The sequence below is a fragment of the Mastigoproctus giganteus genome, chromosome 14 (genome assembly GCF_048544385.1).
Source record: "Mastigoproctus giganteus isolate SK-2022 chromosome 14, ASM4854438v1, whole genome shotgun sequence".
Lineage (NCBI taxonomy): Eukaryota > Metazoa > Arthropoda > Arachnida > Uropygi > Thelyphonidae > Mastigoproctus > Mastigoproctus giganteus.
In genome coordinates this window covers 51,367,036-51,383,055 of record NC_143588.1, presented here as the reverse complement: position 1 = coordinate 51,383,055, position 16,020 = coordinate 51,367,036, and the positions used below count along the sequence as shown (strand labels likewise).

Sequence of the window (16,020 nt, the reverse complement as noted above, 5' to 3'; positions counted from 1 at the left end):
AACTAATGAGACTCGTGACAGAGAAGAAAAATGCATGGTATGCATATAAATTATCAAGCGACTCAGAAGCCTATGGCAGATTTAAGCTAGTCTGTAATCAAGTCACAAAGGAGATTAGGCAGGCGAAAGCAGATTACGAGAAATGTTTAGCAAAAATTGCTAAACATTTCTTCAAGGATTTCTTCATTTATATAAACTCTAAAAGGAAGAGTGGTGAATCTGATTGGTCCACTTGATATCGATGGTTCGACTATTCATGATCCTGCTCAGATAGCAAACAAACTGAATGAGTATTTTGCATCTACATTTACACATGAGGAGTTATTAAGGTTTGAAAATGGCAGAAGGTTATCAAATTGTAGCAGGGTGCTTAATGATTTTGTAATAGCTGAGGACAAAGTGGAGAAGAAATTGTTGAAGTTAAACATAAGAAAGGCACCTTGGATGGATGGGATCTATCCAGTTATATTAAAGGAGGTGGCAAAGCAACTAATCAAACCCTTAGCCATAATTATGAGAGCATCCTTGGACTCAGAAGAGGTCTCCACGACTGGAGCTGTGCAAGTGTATCCTCAATTCACAAAGGGGGATCGAAGGGTGTCATGAGTAATTACAGACCAATTAGTTTAACTTCTGTTCTGTATAAAATAAGTTTTTCACTACCTAAAATCAATAGGCTTATATAATCAGATTTAAAACACAAAAATCACCACAAGTCAACGAATCCATTTGAACTCCATCTCTTCATAAAGTCAGGTATTACTTAAATTCAAAATTTGAAAGAAACCAGACTAGGAAATCAAAACCGAGAGAGGTGCATTATGGCCACAGAATCCGATGCGCCAACAACTAATAAACAACAACAACAACAACATCTGTATAAAATAATGGAGTCACTGATTAAAGATGCATTGCAAGATCATCTAGACAAGACTGCAGCAATAATTCAGACACAGCATGGGTTTGTTAAGGGAAAGTCTTGTCTGACAAATTTGATAGGATATTATGATGTGGTTACAAAGGAACTGGATGCAAAAAATAACTTTGATATCATGGAAGACTATTGTAAAAATTGGAGTAGAATGGTATTAATGGTAAGTTGCTACAATGGATAAAAGGATGGTTGAGTGAGAGAAGACAGAGGGTTGTAATCAATGGGTGCTGCTCTTCGTGGACTAATGTTATTAGTGGAGTCCCACATGGTTCGGTGTTGGGTCCACTGTTGTGTTGTATATTTATCAATAACATTGATGAAGGTATATCAGGCTTAGTGTCGAAGTTTACAGATGATACAAAGGTTGGCAGGGTTGTTAATGACAGTAATGGCAGTGTGCTACTGCAACAGGATCTATAAAATTTGGGCAGATGGGCTAAGAAGTGGGAACTGAAGTTTAACCTTGACAAATGCAAAGTACTGCATATGGGTAGAAGTAACCCCAGAGAAACAGTACCAACTGTGTGGTTCTACACTTAAGGTGGTAGAAAATGAAAAAGACCAGACCTTGGAGTAATTTTGCAGTCAGATATGAAGTTTTCTGAGCAATGCAAACAGTCTGCTAGGGCAGGTCATGGGGTTTTGTCAAATATATATAGGGATTTTGCTAGCAGGGAGAAGGAGGTGATTGTCCCTCTGTATAAGGCAATGGTCAGGCCACGTCTTGAGTACTGCGTACAGGTCTGGAGGCCTCATTTTAGGAAGGATGTATATTTACTTGAGCATGTACAGAGAAGGGCAACAAGATTGGTGAGGGGAATGAAGGGGAATGAAGAGAGGCTTAAGTTCTGCAAATTGCAGTGGCTGGAGACTAGGCACCTGCGCGGTGATCTGATTGAGGTGTATAAGGCCTTGAATTGGTTGAGCACGCTGAATTCTGATGGGATCCTTCCACGTATTCAGATTACGAACCTAAGGGGGCATAAATTCAAATTAAGAAAAGAGAGATGTAGAATAAATGTGTGGAAATTTGCCTTTAGCCATCGGGTGGTTAATTGCTGCAGCAAACTTCCATCTGTCGTTGTGGAAGTTGATAGGTTATATAAATTTAAGGAGGAACTGGACAAGCATTTGGAAGGAATGGTGTGATTTTTTTTTTTTTTTTTGTTGGCTGATGGTGCATAAGCTCATAGACTTGCTTTCTTGCATCACATGCCACTACTACTACTATTTCTGCTTTGAACATAACTAGACTCACTTCCTCCACTACATTGGGAGGCAGTTTATTCTAAGGTTCATCAACTTGCTACCCTATAGGTGAACTTCACAAGATACAACCTTTTGTTATTCTCTGAAATTTTATGTATTTGTCCTCTGGTTCGTGTCTCACTCATAAGGGAAATAAGACTTTCCTCATTTATTTGACTTGGTTCATTCAGTCCCTTGTACACTCATTTAGATTTCCCAGTAATGTCTAGTTGCCAAAGTTTGCAGTTCACATCTTTTAACACGTTTACATGTGTCGATTTACATTCATGATTAATCTGGTTGACCTTTTGTGTGTGTGGGGTCTCCAGCTATGGGGACTGTATTTCAAATACAGTAAATCCCCGCTATTCGCAGTCACTGATTTAATATAAAATGAAACCTAAAAAAAAATGTGAATTTTAAAGTGCCGTGAACATTTTCCGCCATAAAAAACATTGGCGTGGCTAAAATCATCTTTCCTGGTCAAAACAGCACTCGGTGGGTGGGTGGGGGAGGGGGTGACAAAATTGCAACTGCTGATGTTTCCTGCTAATCCTTGTTCAGTGTGTGTTGTGCACTTGCCATGGAGAAAGGTTTCTTCGTTTGCTTTTAATTTATATGCTTATAAATTGAATAAATTTATAAATGTATCAATTTATAAATTGATATGCTTACAAAAGTGAAAATTCTACTGTTTTGCAGTGTAAAACAGACTTTTTTGATTGTGTTAACGGAAGAAAGTGACTTTATTGTGGACAAGAATATGGCTTATAAAAATACAAAAATATGGCTATGAATAACAAGGGAATTGTGAAAGGATCAAAGAAGGTGATGACATTAGTGAGTAAAATTGGTTACTAGACAAAATTTCTAATGGCGAAAGTGTCTCCTCAGTGGCAAAACATAAAATCAATGAGTGAACGGTACGATCAGTCAAGAAATTGGAAGAAAAAATCTCCCGTAGTGTCCGTGAAAACATGCTAATTGCTTCAAAAATTTTCTCTGTATCTCATGATGTTAAATTAGAAAAAATGGAAAAGGCTTTAAAGCTGTGGATAGAAGACTGAATTCAAAATAAAATTCCGTTAAGTTCACTCATCATTCGTGAAAAGGCAAAACACCTTCATCAACACTTGAGCGAAACTGGTGATAGCACTGGCGGGATAAGTTTTTTAGCTAGCAAAAGGCGCTGGTTTGAAAGATTTGTTTGAAATTTCTAATAAATATTACATTTAATTTTAAATTGTTTCTGATTTTCATTTCTATTCGTTATGCTTGTATTTCACTATGTATATAGTCATATTATGAAGGTACATATAATACATACATGGACAAACTATTTTTTCTTATATATTTCATACTTTGGAACAGAACCCCTTTATTACTATGGGAGCCATAACTCAGTATTCGCAGCATTTCTCAGGAACGAATAGCAGGAGTTTACTGTACAGAGAAGTCCTGGAAATCTTGGACAGGATACCATGAGCTTTCCTAACTTCCTATACACTACATGGAAAATTTCATGTCAGATTGAATCAATACGCTTTTCTTTCCTCTTGAACCACTTTTAGCTCCTCTCTCCCTAGCTTATACTTGACTCCAGGATTTCTGCTTTAATAAAACAGAGCATTGTTTTATAAATGCTTAACTTGACATTAAATTTCACTTGTTATTTCTAGGACCATATATGCAACTGGTCCAAGGCTTCTTGAAGCAATGTGACTTCCCTCAAATTGTTCATTCTTTTCACTTTATAAACAGTATTTCACTCTGCTTATTCCTCTAAGTGCAGCTGCTCCTAAAAGGTACAACCTTTTTGTACTCTGAACAAATCTTGTTGCCCTTTGGTCCTACTCCCCTAGTCCATTTTTCATGAGTTTTTTACACTTGAATATAATATTTCAAATGTGATCTCACTATTGTTTGTAAAGAGGAATAATAACAGTCTTCTTCCTGATAGTAAAGGTCCTGTAGCTTGATAATATACCCATATCTTCCTGACTGTCTGCATACACTGCTTGTATAATAACCCTAAATCAGTTTCATTCCTGAATTTCTTTTTACCAAGTACAAATTCCACCTTATATTTAGATTAAACTTAACTTACCATCTTTCTGACCATATGCACAACTAGTCCAGTCTAATTACTCTGAAACAGCATTGTGTTGTCCTGATTATTTGCCAACCTCCTTATCTTTAAATCATAAGAAAACTTTGATAGCATTTCCTTTATGCCCTGATCAGTATCATTGAGGAAAGTTAGTCACTCGCTGGACTATTGCACTCTGAAGAATGCCCATTAATTACCATTCGTGGCCTCCGTTCACCCAGCATGCCTTTATTCCATCGGTTCTGTTGATTAAGGTAATCATTAGTAGTCACAGTTACTGCACGGAAATTATATAATAAGAAGGAAAATAACTATAGTGCCCAGTGCATAAATGCAGTTATACAACTGGGATAAAAAAATACTGGATAGTGTACTCTGTACTGGAATTTCACTAAAATTTTAGTTTTCAATATATGATTTTTTTTTTTTTATGAAATGCTTTAGCTTTTATTGTATTGTTTTAAATAGTTACAGATCTGGAAATTACTGACATGGATCGTGAAATATCACAAAGACCAGGAGGGGCGCCAGACTCTGATCCCAGTGATAAATGGTCTTGTGAGGTTGCACTAAGGGGTGATATGGCCATTTTAGAGCAAGCTGAAGCTCTAGAAGAGAAGGTAGCTGGTGCCAGTATGCAAGTAAAGGTAAAGTGCAGTTTAGTAGTTAAAAGAAGAAAGGATATAAATCTCATTGTACTTTAAATCTCTGTGTAAATTTTAAATTTTCCTTTTAGAAATATTTTAGTGTCGTTTTGTTTCTTAGCTCCTAAAAAAATTTGGTAGATTACCTACCAGAATTTTTCATGCTGGCTGCAAGCTGGGTTTTATTCATTAATTCATATGTCCAGATGTATAAAAATTAAATGAATAAAATCAGAAACTAGAAAGGATTAAGTTTCCTTATTTGTGTATAGATATTATTATTTTAGAACAACTATGAGTGATGGTATGCCTTCATAAACTAAGCTCAGTTTCATTTATTAATTCATGAATCGAAACACACAAAACTTAAATATTTAAAATAAAATAAAATCATGAAATAGAAAAAAATTAATTTTGTTGCATACTCTGGAAGAATGTAATAGAAAATTTAGAAATAAATTAATAATAATAAAAAATAGGTTTTGCAGTCCTTTGGAATTTGTTTTTTTAGTACATCTCTATGGAGCAAAGCCTAATACAGGGACAGTTTACTCATTCTGAATAACTATAACTATGTGGTGAGCATATGGGTAGATGCTGCATACTAGATCATATACATATGCTAATTGATGCCATCAGATCTCGGCATTAGAGGCAGGTAGCAAATATGATGTTTTTTTTTAAATCAGGGGAAGGAAAAATAGTGCCAAAAATATGCCCATGCATCAATGGGAAAGTGATATTTGACTATCACATTGGTTACCTGAGAATAATTCAAGGACCCTTGATTGGGAAAAAAGTTTAGGACACTGACCTCTGGCACGGCAGCCAAATTATTTGATAGCTGTTTACTGAAATTGGTGGTTAGTGAGTGAATACGAATATGTTGGCAAATGGTATCGCCACAGTAGTCCAGTCAGCTAGGTACTTTCAAAGTGTGAGCAGGCTGTGGCCATAGATTAATTTCTTCACTAGTGCCAAATGCACATTTAAGATCTGTGGAAGGAGCAGAAAGAGTCAGGCAGCTCAAAAAGGACAAAAGAAGATAAAGAGATCTGTTATGTATCCCCTCAATGTGGGCACTGTGCATGGTGAATGGACCCCCCCCACTGATGCTGCTGGTCCTCCAGGTTAGCATCACTCTGATTCAACACCCTGTCTAGGTTCCAGGCTAACACCATTGGTGTTAGCCTGGAACCTAGCATATCCAATCCCTCTTAGACAGTAACAGTACACACTGCCTGTGAGTACCATTTTCATTTTCCAAACATTTACAGACCACTTCTGCAGTTCATTCAAATGTCTTTCAGTTTGCTTTTTCCACTATAGACTTTATACCTCTTAATGGTGATATTCTTAATATTCTAGTAATTGATAATAATCTTAATACTGCTCCCAAAAATACTGGATAAGCACTACTCTACTGGTCCAAATGGCATGCCTGTAATCTTCTAAGACAATTGCCACCCTGTTACCCATCATATTTAATCACACACACACACACACACACACACAGACACACACACACACACACACACACACACACACACACACACACACACACACACACACACACACACACACACACACACACAAAACTGGAAAGTACAAAGCCACTTTCAGCAATTAAATATTATGCTTATCTTTAAGAATGGGTCTACTGATTCTGTAAACAGTTATAGGTCGATTTTGTTGCAAAACAGTGTAGTAAAAATATTTGATAAAGTTGTCCATAAGAATCTCTTTGTTTATTTCTGTCCATTTCTTGTGCAACAGCAGCATGGTTTTTGCCTTGATAACTTGGTTTCCACCAGCCTACTACCTTTTTGGTATATTGTTTTGGAGACCTTAGATAACTGACAGCATATTGTCCCCATTTACACCTACATTTCAAAAGCCTTTGATGAACCTAGGTGAACTTGTAATCTGGACACTACAGCATTATGGAATCCAAGATCCTTTTTTTATACTGGCTCTGAAGCTACATTTTTCTGGCTGTGCATAAAGTGGTCACCTACTATGTGCACTCAAATCTGTTCATTCCCCTAAGTGAGGCCCTCCAAGTTTCCTCACATGGTTTCGTACTGTTCAGTGCATTCATCAGTAATCTGGCCAAACTTTATTAGCAATCATCATGTAAGTGTAGCCCTGTTTTGAAGACAATGCCAAACTACTCCATTATCAATGAACAGCTTGATCAGTGATTACAGAAACCCTTGACAAACTGCCTTCTCTCTTTTAGATCCAACTTAATGGGTTTGCTATAAATTCAACAAAATGTGAGTATATCTCATACTCCTTTCCTATGTTTGCCTCAATGAATAACCGTCCATATATTATAAATTCCATGGTAATAAGAAGTACTGTTAAGTTAGCCATCTTGGAATTATTTTTTCGAGCAATGGTTGTTTTGATGTGCATGAGCAATAATAGCAGTGCCTTTAACACCATGTTTGTATCTCTTGATAAAACCAAAGGTTTTATCAGGAAATACAAATCCTGATAAAACTTTAATATCAGGAGATATTAAAGTTTTATATCAGGAGTGATCAGGAGATACACACATGGTATTAAAGGAGTTGGTTTTATCAGGAGAAAAACACATTCAGGTTTTAAAAAATTTGATACAGATATGCTGTCATTCTTTAGAAACTTTTCCAGTCCTTGAGTTTGACTTACCTGTCTGGCACTCCTACCAAAAAACATATTCTGACAAAATTTAAGTTGTACAAAAGAACTTTGTTCATTATCTGACCTTCTGAAACCTGCTTTTCTATCGAATGATTTATTATAGGTGATAGGTGGAACAGGACCAGACATACCCATTATCAGGGTATGCCTGCCAGGGGGCAAAAGTTGATGACTCTGTAGAGTAGATATATTTTAAGGGCACAAAAGGTGGTATTGTTGTACACGTTGACACTAACCACCTTAAGAGTAAGAGATCTGTAAATTTACTTAACAAATACAGGTTAATGTTGAAAAAAAAAAAAAAAATCGCAGGCTAGGATTGAATTTGAAGGTGTCAGTCGATTCTGCCCTGGAGATATTGTGGAAGGCTCATGAATTAGAATTTTTTTTAGCATGGTCTGTCCTTGCTAACAGGAGAGACTGCTTCTACGGCGATGGGATACACTTAAATAGAAAGGGTGCAAGAATATTTGATGTTGCTATTGAGGCAGTGTTAGATGGATCAGAAAACTGCTAGATTGGGAGGTTCACAGACTAAAATATTAACTGTAGCCGCAGGCAGAGGTGATAGCAATTCTTGCACAGCTTCTATTAGAATGGAGGGGGTGGGGTGCTGGGGTTTTCAGGGAATGGTGGGGGTCATCACAAAACCAGTAAATACATGGGCTGTGTTAAGATAACTGAGAGTAAGAACAGATGCATGTACACCAATACTAGAAGCATAGTAAATAACTGTGATGATTTTGAAGTGCTGATCAAGGCATCAAAGGCAGATATTGTTGGGATATCACAGACATAGTTTCACTCAGATATAAGCAGTGCAGAAATGTAATTTAGGAAGTACAATGTGTACAGAAAAGTTAGACAGGGTAGAAAGGGAGGAGGGGTTATGCTGTTAGTTTAGAAACACATAAAATATAACAAAGTGCCTCCAGTTGATGTGGGTGGACAGTACAATATTGAGTCAGTTTGTTGTGAAAAACACTGGGAAAGAGAAAATGAGAGGAGAAGTGTGTTATAGGCCTAATGACTGATGTATACAATGAACAATTGTGCAGAGAAATAGTGGGCCAATATATCAGAATGTCTTGTAATGGGGGACTTTAACTTTCCAGATATTGATTGGAACTTGTGGGTTGGCCACTCGCATGCTAGCAAGACTTGTGTATTTATTGGGGGATTGTTTTCTACAGCAACATGTGCAAGGGGCATCCAGAGGGGGTAATACTCTTCATCTGATTATCAGCAATGATTATTCATGCATTAAGAATTTGCTGATAAAGGAACCACTAGGTGACAGTGATCACAATGTACTGATGTGGGGTTTACTTAAAGATGTAACTACCATCGAGGGTAAAGGGAAGGGTTTTTATTTTCATAAAGGTGACTACAGTGGTCTCAGATAGGTTTTAAATTCTATACAGTGGAATCAACTGATGATGTTACCAACGGTGAATACCAACCAAGGAATACTGTTCAAGGTTCAGGCCTAAATGGATGTCAGATGAATCAATGATGCTCGTGGCAGAAAATAAAAAAATACATGGGATGCATATAAATTATCAGGCAACACAGAGGCCTGCAACAGATATAAGCTAGTCTGTAATCAAGTCACGAAGGCATTTTTTGAATTCTATACAGTGGGATCAACTGATGATGTTAGAAACAGTGAATTCTAAATAGGAGGCCTTCAGGGGAATTTATCTTGCAAGTTACCAGGCTTTTCATACCAACTAAGAAATACTGTTCAAGTTTTATACCTAAATGGATGTCAGATGAACTGAGGATCGTGCCAGAGAAGAAAAATGTGTGGGATGCATATAAATTAGCAGGTGACACAGAAGCCTACTGCAGATATAAGCTAGCCTGTAATCAAGTCACAAAGGAGGTTAGGCAAACAAAGGCTGATTACGAGAAATCCATGGCAGTGTATGGAAACAGAAACAACAAAGACTTCTTTACTTTTTTAAACTCCCGAAGAAGGGGATGAATCAGATTGGACCACTTGATGTTGTTGGTTCGACTGTTGATGAACCTGTTCAAATAGCTGACAAACTGAATGAGTATTTTGCATCGACTTTCACACGTGAGGAATCCTCTAAGGAAGGGGAGGAAAGAAGTTTACTAAACTCTAACAGGAGCTAAATGATTTTGTAATAACGGAGAGCAAAGTGGAGAAGAAATTGTTGAAGTTAAACATAAAAAAAAGGCACCAGGGGCAGATGGAATCTATCCATTTATAATGAAGGAGGCTGCAAGGGAAGTAAACAAACTCTTAGCCATAATTTTGAGAGCATCCTTAGAGTTACGGGAGGTCCCCATGGACTGGAGATGTGCAAAGGTATCCCCAATTCACAAAGGGCGATATAAATAATTATAGACCTGTTAGTTAACTTCTGTTCCAGACAAAATAATGGAGTCACTGGTTAAAGAGGTGATACAGGATCACCTAGACTAGACTGCAGTAATAGTTCAGACACAGTATGGGTTTGTTAAGGGGAAGTCCAGTCTGACCAATTTGAACGGATACTACGATGTGGTCACAAAGGAACTGGATGCAAACAATAATTTTGATTCCAGAAAAGCTTTTGATACTGTTGCACATGGAAAACTATTGTACAAATTTGAGTAGTATGGCATTAAGGGCAAGTTGCTGCAATGGATAAAGGGATGGATGAGTGGGAGATGGCAGAGAGTGGTAATAAATGGACACTGCTCTACGTTGACTAATGTTATTAATGAAGTCCCCTGGGGTTCAGTGCTGGCCCCATTGTTGTTTTGTGTATTTATTAATGATATCGATAAAGGTATATCAGGCTTAATGTCCAAGTTTGCAGATGATACAAAGCTTGGCAGGGTTATTAATGATAGTAAAGACAGTATGCTACTGGAACAGGATCTAGAAAAGTTAGTCAGATGGGCTGAAAAGTGGGAACTGAAGTTTAACATTGACAAATGCAAAGTACTCCATATGGTTAGCAGTAACCGAAGAGAAACATACCAACTGTGTGGTACTACACTCACGGAGGTGGAGAATGAAATAGACCTGGGGGTAATTGTGCAGTCAGATATGAAGCTCTCTGAGCAGTGAAGATTGGCTGTCTCAGCAGATCATGGAGTTTTGTCAATGATATATAGGAATTTTGCTATCAGAGACAAGGAGATGATTATCCCTTTGTATAAGGCAATGGTTAGGCCACACCTTGAGTACTGCATACAGGTCTAGAGGCCACATTTTAGGAATGATGTAGAGTTGCTAGAACGCGTACAGAGAAGGGCAACAAGATTGGTGAGAGGAACAAAGGGGGGGTGCGCTTATGGAGAAAGGCTTAAGTCCTGTAAATTGCAGCATCTGGAGACTAGGTGATCTGATTGAGGTGTACAAGGCGTTGTTTGTTATTTGGTTTTTAGGAGCATTAGCAGCTAAGGCCATGTTGCTCCAGGGATATGTGGTGGTCATTCCCTGACCTTTCCACATCCTCCATATATGGTGGTCATTCCCTGACCTTTTTGCATCCTCCGTATTTGGTGGTCACGGGCTCGAACCCCGGTCTAATCAAGAAGCGTGTGTTATGCACTGCTGCTCCTGGCTACGGAGGCGCCACAGTGCTTTGAATGGTTTGAGCTGGCTCAATGCTGATGGGGTACTTTCACTTGCTGAGATTAAGAACCTGAGGGGCCATAGGTTGAAATTGAGGAAAGACAATTGTAGAATAGATGTGCGAAACTTTGTCCTTAGCCAGCAGGTAGTTGATTGCTGGAACAGACTTGCATCTGTTGTTGTGGAAGTTGATAGCTTAAATAAATTTAAGGCTGAACTAGACATATATTTCGAGTGACCGGATGAGTGAAATGTGAAGGTTTTTTGTTTTTTTTGCAACTCCTTTAGCCTGAAACATTTTTGGAAAACAACAGCTGACATCAAACTTCTGACAAAATTATTATCAGAAATATATGATAGCCCTGAAATCTTTCACATGAAGGAGATTTCCATATGCTCTCGTGAAACATTTGGAATATAAGTACATTTCATATCTCTTTTCAAACCCTGATATCATGAAGTATAGACCCCTTAACATGCTCTTTAAAAATGCAAGCTTATACAGTATCAGCGAAAAAAAGAACCCCCTTCCCCTTCCTACACCATCTGTCCATCCCCTCCAGTAGTTTGTGTACTTCCTTAAATTTATTTAAGCTGTTCATTCCCACAACAACAACAGATGGCAGTTTATTCCACCCACTGGCTGGAGGCAAACTTCCACACATCTGTTCTGCCACCATAGCTCCTCAATTTGAATTTTGCCTCTTCATGTGCAGTCTGACCAAGAGAACGAATCCCATTGGCATTGATTTTTCCCAGTTCATTCATGTTGTATGAATGCTAGTAGTTGACATAAATACTTAGGAAGAAATTGATTTAATACAAAGCAAAAGTACATATTTACAAAAAAATCCATCAAACTGAGGAAATATGGCATCTCAAGGTTTTTATAATAATTTGGATGACCTTATATTACTCAGCACTTTTTAAGTTTTTTTGTTATGTGAAGATATTTTGTGTCATATGTAGAATTAGTTTCCATTTAAGACTTTTCCTATCAAAATTTAACCCCTTTTTTTCATATATTATTTTTATTTTCTTTTAATTTCTTTAGATTAGAGAAATGCTGTGGTAACTTGTGGCGAAGTGCCTCCACAGCATGAGATCAATGCAATAAAGTAGCAAATCTGTTTTTGTTCATAGCTACATACATAAAGAAGCTGTGCCTAACGTGTACAATGACTGTTTATAGCTTTTGTATCTAGTGGCCTTTGAACATAAATATGTCTACTTCTCTTACTGCACCATCTCGCATCTCTCATATTTTGGATAAAAACCTGAATAACTATCGCTTGGTTATTCAGTTTTTCACAATGCCTACCTGTCTACAAATAAGATCCAGAAATGGATCCAGACTCAGGTCTGGGTAGTGCAATACCATAAATAAAAAAACAATATGCTCTACTATTGGAGCATTGCTTTTTATATGATGTAATGCAATACCAAGGCAAAGTATGTTGAGTACGTTGAGGCCACAGTGTTGAGTTTTTATCGCTAGAAGACATGGATTAGCTCTTAATGGAAATATTGTTATACGCTATCCATTCCTTTTCCCATTAATATTTGAATGTTAAAATATCTGTTTAATATATGCCAAGTATTGTCTTTAATTTTTTATCTATATCATTAATTTTTTTTTAATTGAAAAAGTATAACTGTAGAAGATCTGTGAACTGATCCACAAATTCCACCTTGCATCTGTTTGTATATAATTTTTCCATGTAGTTTTGGTTTCTGCTTCAGTTTCTCTTAACAGTTCTGTGCATTGCAAAGTAAAATGTATTATATTAAACTCTTTCCTGCCTATTTTCCCAGAAAATATTGAGTGCCATACAACAGTTTGCCTCTTTTGACTCTTTTTTTTAATTTTTTTTTTTTTTTTTCCCCTGTGCCTGCTACAGGATTAATTTTCATAATTAGAAAATAGTCTCTGAATTGAATTCAATGTTTCCAAACATATTTATCTCTTTAGGACTTTCTTTTTAACCCTAAGCTAGAATTACAATACTAGGGTAACATGAATAGTTTTAGATCCAAATATAGTCCTTGATCTTCTTCCTCTTAATGAAAGAGGAAGCTATGTCATATTAAGTGCAAATAATGTGACATAGCTTCCTCTTTCATTAAGAGGAAGAAGATCAAGTGGGGTCTGGATAAATAATGTACAGTCAGTCCTCGTATAGCACGATAGTTGTGTTCCTAGAAACCCTCGTGCAATGCAAAATCGTGCAATATAAACAACAGGCTCTATGGGAAAAATAGGGTTAGGTGCCGACCACCCAAGATTGAACACACATTTGTAATCAAAACATTACCAAACACAATAAATAATCGTAATAAAATACTTACGTATTTTATTACAACTATTACGTAATAAAATATTGCTAATGCTTTTGCTTCTATCGTAAGCAATCTTGTTTTTTATTTGATTTTCGATCCGAACAGATGACAGTCGTTCCATCTCTTCCAATTCTTTGTGTCTTAATCTAATGGATTTTAATTACACTTTGAGTTGTTCCTGCTATGAAAGTTTTTTTTCTTTATTTTCTCTGCATTCTTTGTAATTCCCGGCATTGCCTCATTTAGGCTTGTAGCACGTGCAATATCACATGGTCTTTCATTTTGCTCAAAGCGTTTCACAATTTCATATTTTTCTCTATCGACAGAGGCGGACTGGCCATAAGCCTTACCGGGAAAACCCCGGTGGGCCGGAGACCGGTGTGATTTTGGCCATAAGCCATAGTATGAGTCCACTACAAATTTTCCCAGGTAAGAATTTTTGATCCAGTCCGCCTCTGTTTATCGATATTGGTTTTCTTTTTCTCTCTGAATCTGCAGTGTCGCCACCAGGACACTTCCTTTTCACACCTTTTAGTATTTTACTCATTTTTAGGGAATAAAGCACAATTACAAAACGAAGAGGCACGCTTGATAGACATAAACAAAGCTGCGTGTGTGTAGCAACTGAATAACAACACCGTAAAGGCAGAGACGCACTATTAACACCTCACATTTTACTAAAGCATATTTCTAGGGGTTACTACCATAAAACAATAAAAACAATTTCCAGTTGCGTTTCTGCTAGTGGAATCTGTTATAAACTGGTAGTAAACGCAATCTAATTGCATTTGCAATTATACCGATAGCTGGAATTGTGTTGGTTTTTACGTTATTATGGTGAAATTTGTTTCTCCTTCACTGATATAAAAAACATAAATATATTTTCAGAATCTTCTATTCATTCCTGTCATGTTGCATTCGACTGCCATTTCTTTTAAACACAAAGGCGAATCGTGCATAAGCGAATTCGGTTCGTGTTATATAAGATATCATTCCCCTATTTATAAATCGTGTATGATCGAATTCATGTAATGTAAACATTATATTACACGAATTTGAGTACACGATTTATAAATTTTACATTTAAAATTTTTTTTTTTTTTTTTTTATATGCAATTTTTAAGACTATTATTCTATACAGTTCTTGTAATTAAGAACTTGTTATATGCTATGCTTTATAATAGCTTAAATTTTGTATTCTTGTTTCCCTCCCTTAGGGCTGGAAGGTTCCTCCTAAATTATCTGTTGATCCTAATGTTGTGTTTTATCCATCTTGTGAAACATGGACTTATGCATCTGAACTAAACAGACCTTTATCAAGGAATACTGAAATTCGTATGAAAACAGAATTGCTCGATGCACTTGATACCTGTGGAAGCAAAGAAGAAAGTTCTTTAAGTGAAATTAATGATAGTGGTTTAAAAGATGAAACAACTGTTGAAGAAAGTGGGGTAAAAGAACCACTAGTAAGTGTTAAAAAAATAGCAAAAACTTCTGTTGCAAATGATAGGTTTAGTTGTGAGAATGGTGATGATGTCATTGAAACAGAAAATAAACCAGAACGAATAAACCCGGTTGAAGCTGCTAAAGAAAGATTGCTTATGTTAGAAGCAGCAATAGAAAGAAGATATTTAAGACCCCCATTGGGAACCAGGTAACTTTTTTCTTTTCCTTAGTACTGAATAGTATGAGAAAAAAAATAAATAAAATTCTTTGATGTCTGTCTTTTTCAGATGTATGTATAAAAATATTTGAGCTTTTTTGTTTTGAAGAAAATTTATGATTAATTAACTAATAAATGAAACTCTCTGTATTGTAGCATTTGTTGCTTCATGAGGGAGGATAATATATACTTTCAGTATTTATGCCTAGAATAGGCATAAATACCAAAGTAAATCTTTTTGCTGTTAATCAGCCATAGCTAACTGAATGGCAAACTATGCACATCATTGATATATATATACCAAATTCTTCATTTAGAATGATATATTACTATTAATATTATATGGGGAGTTAATTAAAACATAATTAAAGCACAAAGATAAAATTAAAAATGAAAGGAGAATGCCACTGTACTAAAACCATTGGCTTAATATGTATTCATATCAGTTGTCATTTTAAAAAGGTGGTTAAAAGAACTCTGTTAATGGCAAGCTGCTACTTTTTAATCTGTGGGTTTGCTAATTTTGTAAAAAAAAATGACTTTAAAAAATTAAAATTAAAGCAAAAAAAATTGTCATTTTTTTATTTCACTTTTGGAAAAAACTATCTGAATCCAGCATTGCATCAACTTGTTCAAATGTTTGAAAGAGTACTGCTTGGTTCTGATCGTTAATCACTCCCAGTATTCACATCATCTACAAATTTTGACATTGTGTCATCTATTCATTGAAGCCAGTATAAAAATCAGAAACAGCAGTAATCACAGAACTGATCCTTACTGAATAATATT

At 36.3% G+C, this 16,020-nt stretch overlaps 1 protein-coding gene across 1 annotated transcript in view; it reads left to right on the top strand.

Annotated features, from left to right (window-relative positions):
* Positions 1–16,020, top strand: part of tou (bromodomain adjacent to zinc finger domain 2B toutatis) — a 914,913-nt gene that overhangs the window by 748,922 nt on the left and 149,971 nt on the right. The window contains 2 exon segments of the mRNA XM_090388865.1: positions 4,761–4,939; positions 14,786–15,222. Coding sequence (XP_090244991.1) covers positions 4,761–4,939; positions 14,786–15,222 — 616 coding nt within the window.